The sequence below is a fragment of the Ascaphus truei genome, chromosome 4 (assembly GCF_040206685.1).
Source record: "Ascaphus truei isolate aAscTru1 chromosome 4, aAscTru1.hap1, whole genome shotgun sequence".
In the NCBI taxonomy this organism is placed as follows: Eukaryota; Metazoa; Chordata; class Amphibia; order Anura; family Ascaphidae; genus Ascaphus; species Ascaphus truei.
This window is the reverse complement of record NC_134486.1, coordinates 123197312-123213589: the sequence shown is the minus strand read 5'-3', so window position 1 is coordinate 123213589 and position 16278 is coordinate 123197312. Positions and strand designations below refer to the sequence as shown.

Here is a 16278-nt window from a genome sequence, read left to right as displayed (position 1 = left end):
TGTCTCCCCTTCTGTGGTACCTGCTTGTTTCTGTTTGCCATCTGATTGGGATCTTATTAAAAGGCACTGTCTTATCTATAACATAGCAAACAAGGGGTGCCTGATCTCTCCTATTACTTCAGGAACATAATCCCTATCACTCCTCTCTGAGGCTCCTCTCCTCTTGTCCTCCAGGAACCTAACCTTCCAGAACATTCCTTCTCTCCTATATGCTCCCCTGTGATGTCCGTATCTTCGTGGCAACACAGGTTGAGGTCTAGCATATGCTGCTCTACTATTAACCCCATGCAGCAAACTGGTAACCCCATTGAGGGTGGGTTACAAATGTCTCACAATGGGAAAGGATATTGGTTCTATCCATGATCAGCACTTTTTATTAAGCCAAAAGAGGAAATACAGAAATTGGAAGGCTAATTAATAACCCATATAGTACCTATACAGCAACTACAATACAAAACAAGTACAATAGCTGCTGCACGGAATAGATCTCTCCCACCATCATTGTCAAAGTGAAAGATAAGATATGCTTTACAATGAACATGGGATACTAACCACTTATTAAATGACACAATGTATACACAATGTATACATGTTTAAATGTTTGCCAGCCATGGACCAATTATGCAAATAATGGGAACATGTGACAAATATATTCAAAATATGTTATTTTATTTTCTCTGTATATGTCTTTATCTTTTAATTCTGTGTAAATCTTGTGAATGTACCAATGTATCAGCTTCCCTCCCACATTCCTTGTCCCCGCCCTCTTTTTATTTCTGTACCCCTTTCCATAAGTTTGAAAAATGCTATAAATATTAAGTGAAAAAGGAAAGGTGTTAAGATAGACACAAAAAGCGAACAGATACATTTTTAGCTTCTCAAATCCCTTCTTGGAACCTGACTTTTGATTGACCTGTTTTATGTTGCATAGCCTCTACAATTGTTTCATAAGATTTGAACTTCAAAGTAAAATTGTGACAGGGCCTTTTTTCTTTTTGTCAGAATATTTCAAGGTCCCTATTTAACATATTTTTGAGTTTACCGTACCACTTCAACCAACATTGATATAATTTATATAGCTATAGTGATAGTCATTTAATCTGCTGGGTTTTTTTTCACATTTTTAATTTTTTTTCCCCTTGAATATGTGCATCAATACAATCTGCACAATGATAATAGCTATAGTAAGTTGCCAATTGATCCGTTCTCCTGTGATCGATCGGCAAAGATTTGGCTCGGGGGTTCACTAAATTGCTGTAAGTGCAGCAGAATGAAGACCAAAGGTGCAAAGTACTGTGGGGAAGATCATGTGACCAGGCAGTCACGAGATACAATTGGTGCATTGTTGAAGAAAGGGCAGGGCTCAAAAAGGGGTTTGCCAGAGCCTGTTTGAGAAGAGCAAAGGGATGTGACTTTGTAAATGGTTGCTATAGAAACAAAAAATGCTTTTTGCATTATAATACTGTACATTAAAAATGTAATTCACAGTGGTTTAAAAAAACGCTATAAGTATATTCTCATAGTACAGAACTGATCTATTTAAAAAAAAAAAAACATGTACTGCACCGACACACTTTATTCGAGCAAATACCCGGTATGTACCTGGCAGATACCTGGAATGCGCCGCTCCTCACCTCTGACAAGCCCCGTTGCATTTGCCTTCCCAGCCTGGGTTCATGCCTGGCTGATGGGCGGCTGATCTGTTAAATGATAATGATTAGGATTTAATAGGCTGCAATGCTTCGCGTGTCTACCAGATGGCATAAATTCATGAATTGTAATGCAGTATATATATATGTAGTGTGCAGTATTGCAGCCAACGGGAATAAAATGCTTCAATCCCTGCCGGAAAATAACTCAATGCACTCGGGCAGAAAACAGTCACAAACCTCAATACACCCGGGTATACCCGAATTCGTGGGACTAGCCGAGCTCGAATAAAGTGTGTCGCCAGTGTAGGATATTTATTGCTTGGTCTGGAGAATGGTGCCATTTGCCTAAACTTTTTTTTTTTTTTTTTAATCTCACAATTTTCTTTTACCGTATGAGATTGCTAGATTTAACTATCGTAATAATCATTTTTATTTTGGTATTACTTTAGGTGTGTACTATGCTGAAAGCAGGTTTATTAAATATAAAAAAAATTAAATCCATAAATTACCATGAGAGTAATACAGTTGTGTGAAAAATAAAGTACACCCTCTTTGAATTCTATGGTTTTATATATCAGGACATAACAATCACCTGTTCCTTAGCAGGTCTTAAAATTAGGTAAATACAACTTCGGATGAACAACAACACCATGTCATGATTTATTTAACAAAAATAAAGCCAAAATGGAGAAGCCATGTGTGAAAAACTTACCTTATGATTCAATAGCTTGTAGAACCACCTTTAGCAGCAATAACTTGAAGTAATCATTTTCTGTATGACTTTATCAGTCTCTCACATTGTTGTGGAGGAATTTTGGCCCACTCTTCTTTACAACGTTGCTTCAGTTCATTGAGGTTTGTGGTCATTTGTTTATGCACAGCTTTCTTGAGGTCCACCCACAGCATTTCAATCGGGTTGAGATCTGGCCATTGCAACACCTTGATTCTTTTTTTTTTCAGCCATTCTGTTGTAGATTTGCTGTTGTGCTTGGGATCATTTTCCTGTTGCATGACCCAATTTCGGCCAAGCTTTAGCTGTCTGACAGATGGCCTCACATTTGACTCTAGAATACCTTGGTATACAGAGGAGTTCATGGTCGACTCAATGACTGCAAGGTTCCCAGGTCCTGTGGCTGCAAAAGAAGCCCAAATCATCACCCCTCCACCACCGTGCTTGACAGTTGGTATGAGGTGTTTGTGCTGATATGCTGTGTTTGGTTTTCGCCAAACGTGGCTCTGTGCATTATGGCCAAACATCTCCACTTTGGTCTCGTCTGTCCAAAGGACATTGTTCCAGAAGTCTTGTGGTTTGTTCAGATGCAACTTTGCAAACCTAAGCCGTGGTGCCATGTTCTTTTTAGAGAGAAGAGGCTTTCTCCTGGCAACCCTTCCAAACAAACCATACTTGTTCAGTCTTTTTCTATTTGTACTGTCATGAACTTTAAAATTTAACATGCTAACTGAGGCCTATAGAGTCTGAGATGTAACTCTTGTTTTTTTTTTTGCAATTTCTCTGAGCATTGCACGGTCTGACCTTGGGGTGAATTTGCTGGGACTCCTGAGAAGATTGGCAACTGTTTGAATGTTTTCCACTTTTGAATAATCTTTCTCACTGTAGAATGATGGACTTTAAATTGTTTGGAAATGGCCTTATAACCCATCCCAGATTGATGGGCAGCAACAATTGCTTCTCTAGGATCATTGCTGATGTATTTCCTCCTTGGCATTGTGTTAACACACACCTGAATGCGCCAGACCAGCAAACTGCTAAAACTTCAGCTTTTATTGAGGTGGTCACACTTGCTGATGATCAATTAATCAAGGGCATTTGATTAGCAGCACCTGTGTGATACTTAGCATCTTAATTCTTATGGAAGCAGTAAGGGTGTACTTAGTTTTTCACACATAGCTTCTCCATTTTGGCTTTATTTTTGTTTAATAAATCATGACACGGTGTAATATGTCATGTGTTGTTGTTCATCTGAGGTTGTATTTACCTAATTTTTAGACCTGCTAAGGAACAGATGATTGTTATTATGTCCTGATATGTAAAACCATAGAATTCAAAGAGGATGTACTTTATTTTTCACACAACTGTGTGTATATATATATATGTGTGTGCGTGTGTGTGTGTGTGTGTGTGTGTGTATACATTTTGTAGCTGCAAGTCCAGCTATTATATAAAAAGGTATGTGATTAATCTGCAGATATCTAAGTAAAGGTATGCACACTTTGGGGACTATTTACAATTGTGTAAATAGGTAAATAGGAAATGTAACCAAAATGTTAATCAACGGCAACAGGCTCTGATCATGCACTAAAACTCTGTTTACAATTAGGCATTGGATATAGTGGTCGCGTGATGGAGCACATGGCGTCGTGCGCGCGCCTGTCCGGGCGATCTGTGGACTCAGATCGTTCACGACGGTGAGGTGTGGCAGAGTCGTGGCCGTGACATCACATGGCTGGTTTGCCCTCATTGGCTGAACCGCTCACATGACCCGGTCATCGTGCGACATAAACTAATTCCTACGTCTCGTGAAACCGCTGCTGCGCCGTTGCACTTAATAGCAACGCGCGATCGTGCGCTCAATGGTCTGCCTCATAGAGGTGCAGCCTGTTGTTCGCACCGCGCGCACGGTTGCACGCACTATGGACGTGGCCTAAGTTGTACATTCCTTATTCGTGAATAGTTTTTTCTATCCTGGATATAATTTTAATAAAAGTTTAACTTTATTTATTGGGCTTTTTCACCCAGCGTTTTTAAACCACACTCCATATTCAAGTCCTACTAAAAATTTATACAAGGACAAAATTGTACGGTTCTTCCACCCATCAACACCCTGCTTTATGCATGATGCAATCTTGTTAGCTTTTGCCGGTGCTGCTTGACACTGAGCACTCATGGAAAGCCTACACTTGTAGTACTGTATTTGTAGATGCAAATTAATTTAATTGGAACATCCACCTACTGTAGGTTGTACCAATCAAACTAAAAACAAAAAACTATAATAATCATAAATATGTAAGAGACAGTTATCCATCAAGCTTTTTGCTATATCAAAATAGTAAATAATATGCTATTATATTTAGATGAGAAATGTATACAGTATGTTCAATTAAGTTACTGTTCTGTTTTGAAATCATGATAATAATTGCATTTATGCAATGAACATCAAACACTTTTTGTGGAAGGTCAAATGGTGTCAGATTAACCAGCAGCACCTGGACATTTATAATTTAGGTGTTATCATTCTTTAAAACACATTTACATTACATCATTAGAGCACTATTAAAATGTAATCTATATTGAGATCATACTGTAACTAACTTTAAAGCGCATTAGAGGTAGGACATATATTTATTTGATTCCGTAGTGATAACAGAGGGATTTCCAGCCAACCTCCAAGCTAAAATATCAGCACTTTATCGTTTACTAAAGCTTTTGAGAATAAATTATCTACTGCTGAATGCAAGATGTGTGGAATCAGTTAAAATATGCAATACAGTTATTTTGAAACCTAAATCATTTTCAGATTTCTAACGACGTTTCGAAACACACAAGTCTAACTTCTGTAGTATGTGATGACATTTTCCATAATCGCTTAATGTCTTTATATTGTTCTTTCGCTCTCTTCATTCTTCATATTGTTATCTTTCCATCTCTATCTCTCTATCTCGCTCCCCCCATACCTCCAGTTCCTTTCTACTATGATTGTTTTTTGTTTTAGAGTTTTAATATCGCTTTATGGCATCTTATGACCGACGCCATGGGAAACAAAGTTACACATGACATGGTATTTGCGTTCAGAGCCTTCACTTTGGATTTCACTGCTATTATGCCTGCAGAATCTCATCTAACACCAGGTATCTATCATAGTTGAAGTCTGTGTGGCATATAAACAAAATAAAATATAAAAAGTGGGCCTTGATTAATTAGAAGATGAACATGCTAATCATGTATTTTTAAACATATAAAGGTTTTTCTGTTTTTCGTATATAATCACTTTTAAGATACCGAGTAAATAGTTAATCATACACACTTGCATTGATTTTGTTTATGATGTTCGGTTTCAATGCAGAGTTTGAAACAGAAATGTAAGTGACACAAATGCCAGTGTTTTGAATACATAATGCTTGGCACTAGAATCTCATTTTTATTGTATCATTTTGGAGAAAGGATTACTGTAGGTACCATAATTTATTTTTTTTAAATAGAGCCTCAACCACTAATAAGTGATTTACTGTCCCTGTACAAAATATTGCATTGTTTATCATTATTTATATTAATTATACTATAAAGTGTATGAACAATCTTGTGTCACTGACATTTTCTTACCTGTAATGCAAGAATGTTTGTATTCAAAGCAGTTTTTGAAAAATGACATGAGAAAGATATTTAATCCTGTGTTAGAGCCAATAAAATAAAACATTAAAAACTGGTTTCTGGACTGGATACATGCATTTTGCGATGCCCTTCGAGAGCACATGATTTCACCCCTGTACTTTATCTAGTATTCTGCATTGTTGAATTTAATAAAGAGCTTATGAGTTTATGATAGTAGTATACTTAACTAATGATCTCTAAAGAACAGGGCATTCATTTCCAGGTAATATTCTATTAGAGAAAAAAAAAAGATATATATATATATTATTTTTTTTAATGGTTTAGCTGTTAATACTGTAGATAACATTTCGGGCAGTCCTGAGCCATTCATCCACAGAATTTAAACTAATCTGAATGCTTGTTTTTAAATGTTAACATTTTTTGCCATTATATTATACATATTTTAATGATCTTGGGTTTTTCTTGCGCCATACATTTTTAAGGGGAAAAAAGTGCAAGATCAATAAGAATTTTCAAACAGTCTAGTGCTTAAAAAATTCTAATTGTAAGTCCCAGACTCACTAAACTTTGTAAAATCAGGTCAAATAATGTGGCGTTACATCAATAAGAAAAATACGTTATTTGTACTGAGGTTTACAATGTACTCATTAAACAAATTATATGGAAAAACAATGGACGTACTGCATCTCATTAGGATAGGATTAACATCATATTATTTCTGCATAATGCTATGTTATCTTAACAAACGTGATGTTATCTTAACAAACGTGACGTTATTTCAGTCTTGGCGTTTTTTCAGCCACGCACTAAAATAGGGCTTCTGAATGAGAGGAGAGGTAAATAAAGCAGAGAAACAAAACTACTTTGTTTAAGTCATACCTAAACCTAGCGTTACTCCCATGCAGACACTGAAAGAGGGCTATTTCTTTTGGCCTAATTCAATGTCTGGATAGGAGAAACTCCAGGTTTAGGTATGACTTAACCTAACATAATTTTTGGGCTTTAATATTAATTGAGCTTTGTGAGTAGGGTATTCTTATGCTAGCAGCTCATTTGAATAAGATTTGCATATAATTTTCCCTAACGTCCATTGTTTACACTGCTAGGCTTTTAATGTGACGTAATATTAGTTACCATTACGTTACTTTCTTTAGTGAGGTTAACATAATGTTTAATAGCCTAATAGAGTTGAGTGAGTCTGGGCCATAGAATAGAAGCTTCTTAAAAAGATTTTGTTACTAATGGTTAGTGTTCAGTTTTTCTAGAGGGAAAACCTGAAGTCCCCACTTCTTGGCAAAACAGAATCTCCACCTGCCTTGAAGAAACTGCTGCAATTAAACTGCAGGCCAGCTGGCGAAGAATTTATGTTCGAAAATGTTTGCATGCCAGAAAACCAGGTAAAAATTCAATTTTTTTTCAAAAATGGAAACTAAATCAAAATACAGTTTGCTGGGTTTACGAGACCACTGGAAGTGTACACCAAAGTAATGACGCAATTACTCTATCTACTGTATTTATTGTACAGTACAAGTGCTAATATAACCGAGATTATCCAAATGCCTGCCAATAGTGGTGATTTAATGTGCAATCCCTCCTCCGATCTAATTCAAGTGACGCGTATGGGGTTACATGTGGGTGGTTGATGGCTGTTTATCCAAAAGTGACACCTATAACTATATTTAAATAATTTTCTTGAAGTTAGTATGTAAACATGGTGAGCTGAGACCTGGGAGTGTTGGAGTTCCTACGGATACTTCCATTTGTCTGGAGTCACTGTGTTCAGCAAGTGCCCACACTTCCAGAGCCTGTCTCTCCCTTCCACTTATCAGTATTGGCTCTCTGATAAGGACAAGGTGGGCTAAGGCTAAAGAGGACACTTGATGAACAAATACTTCTACAGTTTCAGAGGCTCTTAAAAAATTCAGTTTGTTATGAATTTCCACCCCAAAAGAATGTACTCAGCAAACTCTGTTGTTATTAACATTACAATGGCCATTATATACATTCTGTAAGTGGCCTGGGAGGATTAGCTCAGCGGGGGTACCTGCTTCTGAGTGGGACCACTGCAGCGTTAATCCTGTTAAGAAAGCCACCAGTCTTTAAGAGCTGCGCAGAGGAGTCCCAGTGAGAAGCAGTCTCTCTCTGTATCTCAAAAAGAAAAATTTAGGCGCTCTAATGAAGAGTGTAATATGAGAATATTCATTCAAATCAAGTGAATGGTGACCTAAATCAATAATGGCTATGCCAGTGAAAACACAATACAGGCATACCCCGCTTTAAGTACACTCACTTTAAGTACACTCGCGAGTAAGTACATATCGCCCAATAGGCAAACGGCAGCTCACGCATGCGCCTGTCATCACGTCCTGAACAGCAATACTGGCTCCCTACCGTACCGAAGCTGTGCGCAAGCGGGGAGACTATAGAGCCTGTTACAAATGTGTTATTTACATCTGCACGTAACGATTGCAGTACAGTACATGCATCCATAAGTGGGAAAAGGTAATGCTGCACTTTAAGTACATTTTCGCTTTACATACATGCTCCGGTCCCATTGCGTACGTTAATGCGGGGTATGCCTGTAAGTGAGAATAATGCAACACAATAAACACAGTGATTCATGCTCAGTGAGTAATGTGATTATATACATCTCTTAAACCGATAGAGGATGGTTCACACTTATCCTCCATTGATAGTTATAGATAGAAGAATGGGGAGCGCTGTGGCCGTCACATATTGAAAATAAAAATAAACAAACATAGTGCAATAATGTTTTGCGAAGTGTTGTAACTTGATGATCTCTATGAGATGGGAACTCACACTTTTTCGAATAAAATCAGGCTTTTCCTAATCTCTGTTTGGTTTTTGAAGACGTGTGTAAGCCAGAGACTCTCTTGTGTAGTACGTTCTATCTGTTCCGTGTCGTGGTAGTCTCAGACAATAGAAGGAAACATACTATAGCATGAACTGTACCAGATAAAGGTTTATCTATATCTATTAAAAAGAGAACATTGTTTGTTTGCTGAAAACTTTGTATATTTGCTGTGCCTCTGGCCAATCTGATTGGTCCGTGGCACGGCCCCGCCCCCGCTCGCCTCACATTGGCCTGTGTGGTTCTATGACTTCACAAACCCAACTGCCACACTCAGAAAATAACCTCAGTGCAGATTCATCCCCTGCGGATTACTCACGACCTGAGGTAACGTGCTCTGACAAGTGCCACCCCCGCCCCCCCCCCCCCCAACACCACCCCACCGCCGGCTCCCCCCTCACCCGCAGCTCACCTCCCCGCCGGCTCCCCCCATCACCTCCCCTCACATGCAGCTCACCTCACCGCCGGCTCTCCCCCCATCACTCCCCCTCACCCGCAGCTCACCTCCCCGCCGGCTACCCCCCCATCACCCGCAGCTCACCTCCCTGCCGGCTCCCCCCCCCCATCACCCACAGCTCTCACCGCCGGCGGGCCCCGTTCTCTCTCCCCTCAGCGGGGTCGCCTGGAGCGCTGAGGAGGGGGGTTGGAAGGAGCACACGCCGCTTCACCTCACCACCCGCAGGCTCCGTTCTCTCTCCCCTCAGCGGGGACCGCTGGAGAAGGGTGGAGAGGGGGGTGGGGGGAAATGTGCAGGGGATCATGTCGTCTGGCGTTGTTTACATGCCGCCTCTATGGTGCCCGTGGTGACGTCACGAGGACAGCGCAGGCACAGGAGTGTTCAGGCCGCAGCCCCAGGACGCAACGGAACCGAATCAGTCAACAAGAGGGGTGGAGAACCGGGGACTGGAGGGACAGAGGCCACGGCATAGGCTAGCTTAGTTAAGGGCCACAATAAAGGACGCCTCACAGAAAGCCAGGGTGCATCAGGTATCCAGGGGCCACAGGGCAGGGCCTACAGGCATCCAGGGGGTATCAGATCCAGGGGCCACAGGCCAGCAGGTATCCAGGGGCCACAGGCCAGGGTGCAGCAGGTATCCAATGGCCACAGGCCAGCAGGTATCCAGGAGCCACAGGCCAGGATGCATCAGGTATCCAGGGGGTATCAGATCCAGGGGCCACAGGGCAGGGTGCATCAGGTATCCAGTCCGCAGGGGGGGGGGATGGAGTCAGGAGAGAGGGGGGCAAGCCCACACATACATACATACATACATACATACATACATACTGACACACACTGACTGACACACACACACACACTGACTGACACACACTTCCCCCCTCAGTCAGCTCAGCTGCCAAACACACGGGGAGAACAGAGCTGTGAACGGGGGGGGGGGGGGAAAGAAGCGTTGAAGGGGGTGGGGGAAATCGGAGATGTGAACTGGGGGGGAGCGCAGCTCTAAATGGGGGGGGGGCAGAGCTGTAAAGAGGGGGGGAGAGAGTGGAAGGGAGTGGAGAGAGAGTGGGAGCGACAACATTACATCCCGGGCAACGCCGGGTCTATCAGCTAGTAAGTAATAAAAAGGAACATTTGCATAGTGTCATAAAAGCGTAGACATATAGAACTGTAGATGCCGTGGGTAACTGCAGCGCACATGCCCTTCTGTGATCTGGCATCTGCTCTCCTGCTAGAAGCCAATTACTAGGTGAAACATGTTGAGTCATTGAGAGTGCATTGCCGGACATCTGCTAAAACCTGCCCACTGATCCTGAGCATTTGAAGCCCTCTGACCCGTCCTGCGAAAGTGACGACAGCCGGGAGTGACGACACCCGGAAGTATCGCAGGAGAGGAGACGCACATTCATAAGCATTAAAATACATTTCTGTAACAAAATAGACATTACAATAAAATAAGTAATTAAATAAAATAATCACATACCAACTAAATAGTAACCATTTAATCCATTGATTGTTACTGTAGCTACCTATGCCTTCAATGGGGGGTATAGATATCCACCTTGGCAATGACACCCTATAGTGAATAAAAGTAGTACTGTACTTACCCCTGCCAAGATGAAGGCTGTCTGTCGTCCTCCTCAGCACAAACATCCAATAAAGGGCCGATCCCCAACCATTAAAATACCATTTACTGGACAGTAACCCCTTAATTACCTTAGTGGGTAGTAACTGCTAAGGTAATAAAGGGATTAACCCCTACCGTCCCCCCACCCCCAGAGGCTTAACCACCCACCCTGGGGCAAGTACTATTGCATAAAGAAATTGCTACTGTTACTGTATTTGTCATTTCAAGAATAGATAACCAACTATCATATTAAAATGTAAACACAAATATAAACAATAGATGCTAGGGATATGTTCCCATTGATAAACTGATCAGCTGATCTTCAGATGATCAGCTGTGTCTAGTTTGGGTTTGGTGTGAGTTTTGAAAATGAGGCTCTGTATGTGGGATAGAAGTATTTTAAAAGGGTTTGTGTTCACTTGTGTAATATTTTACCTGACGAAGGGATTTCTCCCGAAACATTGTGTTGTGCCGCGGTATGTCTGCTATTAAAGCCACTAAAAGATTTTGATACTACGCTTGTGTCGGCAAGTTGTTTGTGAGTGCGGAGGGGATACATGCAACCCCCCATACACAGTAATGGGCAATAGTCCTATTAGCCCAATATGACTAATAGTGCTTTTGCCCATTTAGAAGCATAAAAAAATATACATTAAATAGAATACATTTTACAGTACATTTCCATCACATGCCACCTCGACCCCATTCCCTTTCATCTCCTGAAACCTCTCGCATCTACCATGGTCCCCATTCTCCATAACATCTGTAAACCCACCTCCTAAAGGGTTACTAACATGGCTGTCGTTTAATGAGCCCCACCCTGGGTTTATATGGGGATCCAGACGTCACACGGGGTATTTAAGGAGGACTGACTATTCTAGAAAGTTACGTTCCCGGAGGTCAAAAGGAGTGGAGCTTCAGGGAGAGTAGATAAGTATGTTTATAAAGTAATAGCATAGACCAGTCCACCACCCCCAACCCCACTGTCCTGCTTATTATGTGGTAGATAGGAACAGTACCCTTTTGAGTTAGGATCCCTAAAAGAAGGTATGGATTCGTGAATTGTTGCTCACAAAAGATACAGCACACCACAGGGGGCTCCGAAAATAGGGCTCCCAGATATCGGTGAATCAGCTCTAACAACAGATCGGTGCTAATTTTGCTCATCAGTCTGTATGTAAATGGCAGTTACCAAACAGGTAAAGGGTATTGGGTCAAGTAAGGGAGACCCACCAGGATTCCCGCAGGGGGCCAGAGTATTAGTATTAGTGCGGTGATGGTTCCAAAGCAACAAGGGTGTGCCATGTCCCATACCTACTCAGAGCAACTATGTAAAAGTACCGTCATTGGACTGTTAAGAGTGGGCTGTATTCATGTATGTCTATTATAAATACAGTAGAACGTTGTCAACATGTGTATGAGCAGTCCCTGTGATTGGGGACACAAATAAATGACAGTTGTACTACAAAATTTCCTGGCACCCATTATTCTACAGTTTTGCTCCCTCATCGCTCAGCCACCTGAATCCAGCACCCCGAATCAACGTAGTGCATGCGAAAGTAGCCATATATGTCACACCGATGTAATCTTCCTGGAAGCCGGGCAAGGAGGGTTACATTTGGTGCCCAATGTGGGCCTGGGCAAGCAAGAGAAAGAAAGTGAAATAATGTTTGTGTTTTGCCCATTTTGGAACTTTTAGGGCGAAGAGTTTGTTTTATGTGGACTATGTGTTTCAAAACTTTCCCGATGTATGAAAGTTACAATTGCATCAATCCAAAATAAAGGTGTGGTACAGTACATTCAAAATTATGGTGGTCTGCACCAAATGGTACTAGCCTCTAGCTAGTGGCATTTTTGAGAAAATTGTGAATATGCACGGGACATAAGTGACTGTTGATAAAAACCAAGTGTATCTAGGGCTGAGAATCCCAGTAAAGCAAAATTGTGGTGTGCCCAACTCCTCGCTACCAGAAAATGTTTGCTCAAGTCAAGAGGGACAGAGTTTCCCGCCAAGTCAAGAGGGACAGAGTTTCCCGCCAAGTCAAGAGGGACAGAGTTTCCTGACAAGTCAAGAGGGACAGAGTTTCCTGCCAAGTTAAGCGGGACAACGTTTCCTGCCAAGTTAAAGCGTGACAGAGTTTCTCAGCAAAGATGCAAGAATGCATGGTGGCAACGGTGTGCGGAGCCCGTTGATTAGTGGCTGGAAGTGTTCGGCCATGCCCTCCCTTCCAGACTCTCCAGCAACAGTCTGGGGATACATATCGATGTGGTTTGTTAGGGGAGGGACTGAGTGTTACAGAGAGAAAATAGCACCTGGAACAGCGAGTGGCTATATCACTCACTCGAGATTGTTTGTGCTGAACTATTTTACTGTGGTGTTGGCGAGATGGCGACTGCCACCAGTACCCTACAGCTAGTGCACTTTGAAATCCTCAGCTGGTTTTTTGTCTTTACCGTTGGATAAACAGAATTCCTACAAGCTGCTTGTTTTGGATGTCGATGTCCAGGAGGAGCCTCGTTTAGTACTGCCAAGTGTGCAGAGTGCGATTTACCTTACATGCGGCCACATGTCCATCAGACAATAGAGTCATGGATCAACTCTGCTCAAGGGAATGGGGACCCGAACTAAGCTGACAGTTTAGTCCCAGAACTTTCAACAGGCCCAAAGGTGCCGCCTTTCTATACCAGTCGACCTGAATCAGTGGAAGTGAGGAGCAAGGCTGTACCTATCTCTATGGTTGCTGAGAGTCCTCTAGAGACCCTTCCGGTGGGACTGCCAGAGAAAAACCCTATCCATGAGTTTATTGTAACTCTGCCTGAGGTTCCGCAATTGGCGTAGCCTGATGGGCCGACTGATATGGCTTTCTCCATTGCTATTGGAACCTGTTGTGCTTCCAGTGATTCCAACAATGGAGTGCCTTCTCTTCCTTCCGCCGTGTTGCAGGATTGCCCCATTTACCCAGTATTATGCTTGTGCTGCCCGCAGACCAGACCCGTCCCCTGCACTGAGGTGGGATGTGTATAGACACACACCCGCAGCGGAGAAAGCGTGTCCAGAGTGTGGTGGTAGCATAGCCGGCCAGGAAGTAAAGATATAGTAAGATAGGTACCTGCCGGATCCGGGGTAGTAGAAGTGCCGTAGTGGGTTCCGTAGCCGATGATCAGGGATAGGAGATGTCCGGGTGGTCGTGGTACTAAAGCAGAGTCCGAGGGTCTTAGAGGTACACGTAGAGAGGTGGAAGCCGAGGTCGAGATCCAAAGAGAAGGAAGTACACAAGGAAAGCACGGCACAGAAACACAACTGCTGATAATGAGACTATGCAGAGCAATGAGCTAACGGAAGGACTGGGGTTATAAAGGTAGGTGATTCAATGGAGGCAGGGGGCAAAGCAGGGGTGTGCCGTGGAGCACTCTGTGGTTGGACGGCGTTGAATCTGTACCTGGAGAACAGCTGTGCCGGGGGGATGCCGGGGGGCATGGCCATAGACCGGGAGCAGTGAATAAATTATAGCCGGAGACGCGCGCTCTGTAAGCACCGGTTGCGCGCATCTCGGCAAGATGGTGGCCGCCTGTTTGGGAGTCCGAGCGGCACCACGGCGGGATACCGCTGAAGGAGAGATGCAGCGGCGGCTGTGGACCCCGCCGGAGGTAGGGGGGGGTCACGTCGAGGCGAACATGGCCCCTGATTCCTTACACCCAAACCCAATCCCCGCAAAAGATGTCCCATGACAGCACACATTTTCTGCAGGATGGTGCCCAGAATGGCTAATAGAGCTTTTGCCCATTTATTTAGAAAAATACAAACAAAGTACACAATGCAATTAAATTGGCATTGCAACAATGTACATTAAAATAAACAGCAGACAATAAACCCATTGATTGCCACTGTGGTTACCTATGCCCCCAACAGGGGCACAGATTGCCACATTGACAATCAGTGGGAACCCTACTACTCCCTCACAGCCAAGACATACTGTAATGGGCAAAAGCTGTATTATATAGATCTGGATAATAGCGCATTTGCCATTTAAAAATAAAACATTAGCCATCCAGCAAATAGTAAATAAAATGTATACTTGCCCCTGTCAGGATGAAGGCTGTCTTCATCCTCGTCCTCTTGGTCCTCTTCCATGGCATGAATAGTAAACTAAAAAAAATAGCACCCCCCCCGTGCTACCCACCCAGGTGGCTTAACCACCCTCCCCAGGGCAACTATCCCAATCCCCATCCCCCTCTACCCCCATCAACACACATACAAATGGGCAAAAGCACTAGTGGCCAGATATGGCTAATAGCGCATTTGCCCATTTGTGTTGAAATAAAAATAAATACACAATAAAATACAATACACAGTATTCAATAAACCCATTGATTGTCATTGTGGTAACCTATGCCCACAATTGAGGTATAGACTAAATACCAAAAGGGACCATCCGAGGGCACACAGATACCCGCAGGGACCACCTGAGGACCCCCAGTCACCCACAGAAACCACCCGAGGGCCCACAGACACCCGCAGAGACCACCTGATGACACCTGGACACTCACTGGGACCACCCAAGGGTCCAATGACACACGCGGGGACCACCGGAGGATCCCTGGACACCTGCAGGGACCACCCGAGGGCCCACAGACACCTGCGGGGACCACCTAAGGACCCCCGGACACCCGCAGGGACTACCTGAGGACACCTGTGGCCTCTAGTATCAATCATGTGTGGGTAGAGGAGGTGGGTATTAGTGTTTATTGGGGGTAGCAAGGGTTGGTGAAGGGGATATTTGGCCCTTGGTGATTAGCAGGAGGGGTTAGCCCTTCATTGCCTTAGCGGATTGCTGCTAAGGTAATGAAGTTGCCTGTAAAGGCATTTTTCATGCATGGGATTACATGCATGGGATTCAGGCCGAGGGTCTCCGGTGCTGATACTAATGGATATCCGCTCCGGTGACCCAAGGCATCAATCCGATGCAGGAAAAATGCTGTTTTACTGCCTCTCAGCAGCTTCTCACCAGCCTCATGCCAACTTTTCCTGGTGTGAGGATTTTGGGAGAAACTTGCCTATCTAGAGCCGCGATTAGCCTCAATAGGCCTCGATAACCTAATAGCGGCTACTAGAATTGCATGAGTTTCCGAACCTGCCGATAAGTGGCTTTTATGATGGCTGAAATTTTGGGCGATTCAAGCCTTTATCGCCCACTTATCGAGGCTTACTGAATAGCAGTAGGCATTTTGACTGATAAGTGCTCGATAAGTGACTTATCGACACTTATAGCATAGCCCCCTAAGAATCACACAATGCATTGAAACTTATATCCATAATACAAT

At 43.1% G+C, this 16278-nt stretch overlaps 1 protein-coding gene across 1 annotated transcript in view; it reads left to right on the top strand.

Annotated features, from left to right (window-relative positions):
* ADGB (androglobin) overlaps positions 1-16278 on the top strand; it is a 542000-nt gene that overhangs the window by 339222 nt on the left and 186500 nt on the right. The window contains exons 21-22 of the mRNA XM_075596533.1: positions 5384-5519; positions 7257-7397. Of these exons, the coding sequence (XP_075452648.1) occupies positions 5384-5519; positions 7257-7397 (277 nt within the window). The remainder of the gene's footprint in view (positions 1-5383; positions 5520-7256; positions 7398-16278) is intronic.